The 2,491-nt window shown below is 57.6% G+C and overlaps 1 protein-coding gene across 1 annotated transcript in view; it reads right to left on the minus strand.

The window, feature by feature from the left end:
- LOC113207166 (chitotriosidase-1) overlaps positions 1-2,275 on the minus strand; it is an 8,444-nt gene extending 6,169 nt beyond the window's left edge. The window contains exons 1-3 of the mRNA XM_052272410.1: positions 2,019-2,275; positions 1,548-1,785; positions 1,061-1,240 (exon numbers count right to left, since the gene is read on the minus strand). Of these exons, the coding sequence (XP_052128370.1) occupies positions 1,061-1,240; positions 1,548-1,596 (229 nt within the window). The 5' untranslated portion in view covers positions 1,597-1,785; positions 2,019-2,275. The remainder of the gene's footprint in view (positions 1-1,060; positions 1,241-1,547; positions 1,786-2,018) is intronic.
- Between the last annotated feature and the right edge of the window lie 216 nt (positions 2,276-2,491).

The raw sequence follows: 2,491 nt of genomic DNA on the forward strand, positions 1-2,491 counted from the left end.
GGGGGGGGAGCTCGGAAGGGAATCATCGTAATGGTATGGCCAGGCACGCCGGCACGGCACGGAACCCGACGCTGTAAGCGTTCCTCTACACTTTCTCGGCTCAAGTCCGGGGCCCGGGAACAAATGTCACCCTGCCACGCCACGCCACGCCAACCCCCCGGGCTATCACTACACACTGCAGTACTATTATTACAGCGAGGCCTGTAAGGAACGCGGCCTCCAAACAATGAGGCCACGCCCGCCGCCGGCCCCACCACGGCGCCCCGCCCCACCCCGCCGTCCGCCGCGTCCAGCCTGTAAGGCGTATAGTGCCGAGGTAGTATGCTGATTCGAGGCGTTCGGTTTGATCCGGGTCCCAACACCTGCCGGCCGCACGAAGGCCGAAGGCGCAACATTTGTATACAATCTGTTTCAGGCGACTTGCAAATTTATGCGCGTGGGCGGCAGGGCCGTGCGTGGTGTAACAGGCGGTGTTACACGTCGGTGTTACACGTCGGTGTTACATGGACATGAATACGCACGCCGGCCGGTCGCATCAGGTGCTAACGCGGCAGGCAGGGTGGCGCTCCCGGAGAGGCAGCGTCGAGTTACAACTAAACTTTTGTTGCCGGTCGTCGTGTAAGCCGAGCGCTTTTAAAGCCCGTTTCGACACCGCTTAGGGCGTGGCTGCGAAAGAGCGGAAAAGAAGTATAGGGCTGCTGCCCTGGCGGGCGTCGCGGTCGTCTCGGGACGAAGGAGGAGGAGGAGTAGGAGGCCAGGCAGGAAGAAAGTGGTGATTTGCTATTTCGCGAAAAGTGGGGTAGAGAGGGGAGAAAATGGTGGCAAATATTGGGGCGCGCGGAAGAAATAAAGAACGGCATGAGAGAGCCGGGCACAGCGCAGCACTGCAATGACCACTTCTCACAAACAAACGCTTTCTAAAGGGAACGGTCCCTGCGCTCGGCTTGCCTGGACCTGGAGTACACAGCCGTTGGGACTGCTCTGCAGGGACCGGCGGCGCCGCACTCTGCTGAAAGCCGAGGCGCTCCAGCTGCCTTCAGCCTCCAATCCTCAAACTCACCCTTGAGCAACAGCACGAAGTTCTTCTTGTCGTCGGTTCCCTTGGGGTACTCCCAGTCCATGTCGAGGCCGTCGAAGTTCCTGGCGCGCAGGAAGGGGATGGCGCTGTAGATGAAGGTCTGGCGGGCGTACCTCGACTTGGACATGTCCTTGAACTTCTGCGTGCCGAAGGACCAGCCACCTGGAGAGAGAGAGAGAGGTTATGATTAGTTTTCATCGACGAAGACGGTTCCTGACAAGAATCGAGACACTCTTGCTCGACACAGCTGCTTATCATGTTCTCAAATAATTGCTTCGCATCCTGCGTTCGACAGCGCCCTGTTGACGCTTTCACCGCCCGGCGCCCGGTGGTGCCCCCGGCTGCACGCGTCGCGCTAGCGTCGTGCGAACGAGAAAGCGATAAACGCCAACGACACTTTTGCAATTCTGTCGAGAAAATGTCGCGCAAAATACGTTGCTCCAATGCACCAACGACGACGACGACTTACCAATGGCGAGCAGCACCTTGAGCTTGGGGTTGGCCTTCTTCAGGGTCATGATGCGCTCGTAGAGCCCCACCTTGCCGTCCTTGGTCTCGTCGTTGGACTCGAACGAGGACAGCTTGCCCTTCTTGAGCCACCCGAAGGCGAAGATGACGTGGGTGCATAGGTCGGCCCCGATGTCCTCGGGGGTGAACTTGCCCACCTTGGGTCTGTACTGCGACCAGTTGGTGTAGTAGCAGACCACCTGCGAACAAAGGCCGAGAAGGAGTCAAGGGAGGACAATTGCATTTGAATGCTGGCTAGGCCAGTCAGCAGTGGTGGTGGTGAGATACACTGGTAAAAGGTTACAGTGAATTTCACCGTGTAAATTACTCGTACAGAAATTTAAGTCACAGGGCATGTCACTGCTGGTAAGTTATAGTTTTACAAGGAATAATAGATACAAGTAACTTCGGACAACGTCGTCGGCGTCCTCACCTTGTAGCCGCTGCTATCGGGCGCGACGGCGTTGCTGACGGTGGAGGACTTCCTGGAGGCGGCGACCACGGCGCCGGTGGCGACGGCGCCCGCCCCGGCGGCCCCAGCGGCGGCAGCGTTGAGGCGGCTCCGGACCTTGAAGCGGTTCACCGAGGCGGAGGGCTCCTGGTCCGCGCTGGGGGAGGAGGACGTCTTGTGGTTGTTCGTCGGCCTCCTAAGTCTCCGCCGCACGCCTATAAAGCAGGTCAATAAGAGAGTGTCAATTCCATCCGCTAGATCGAGTTGTTTCCTTCCTTGCCGTTTAACGCAACGTAAAAAAGAGAAGATAATGTCGGAACAATGCTCATCGTTTTAGCGAGGTCAATTTCGTCAATTCAGTACTTGTATGAGTAAGACCGACCGATGGACAGAAAATGCCCACGAACGCTAACAAATATTCCGACCCGACAGATGTTGTTTCAGTATCCTCGCAT

Source organism: Frankliniella occidentalis, unplaced genomic scaffold, assembly GCF_000697945.3.
Source record: "Frankliniella occidentalis isolate FOCC.00 unplaced genomic scaffold, Focc_3.1 Scaffold204, whole genome shotgun sequence".
Classification (NCBI taxonomy): Eukaryota; Metazoa; Arthropoda; class Insecta; order Thysanoptera; family Thripidae; genus Frankliniella; species Frankliniella occidentalis.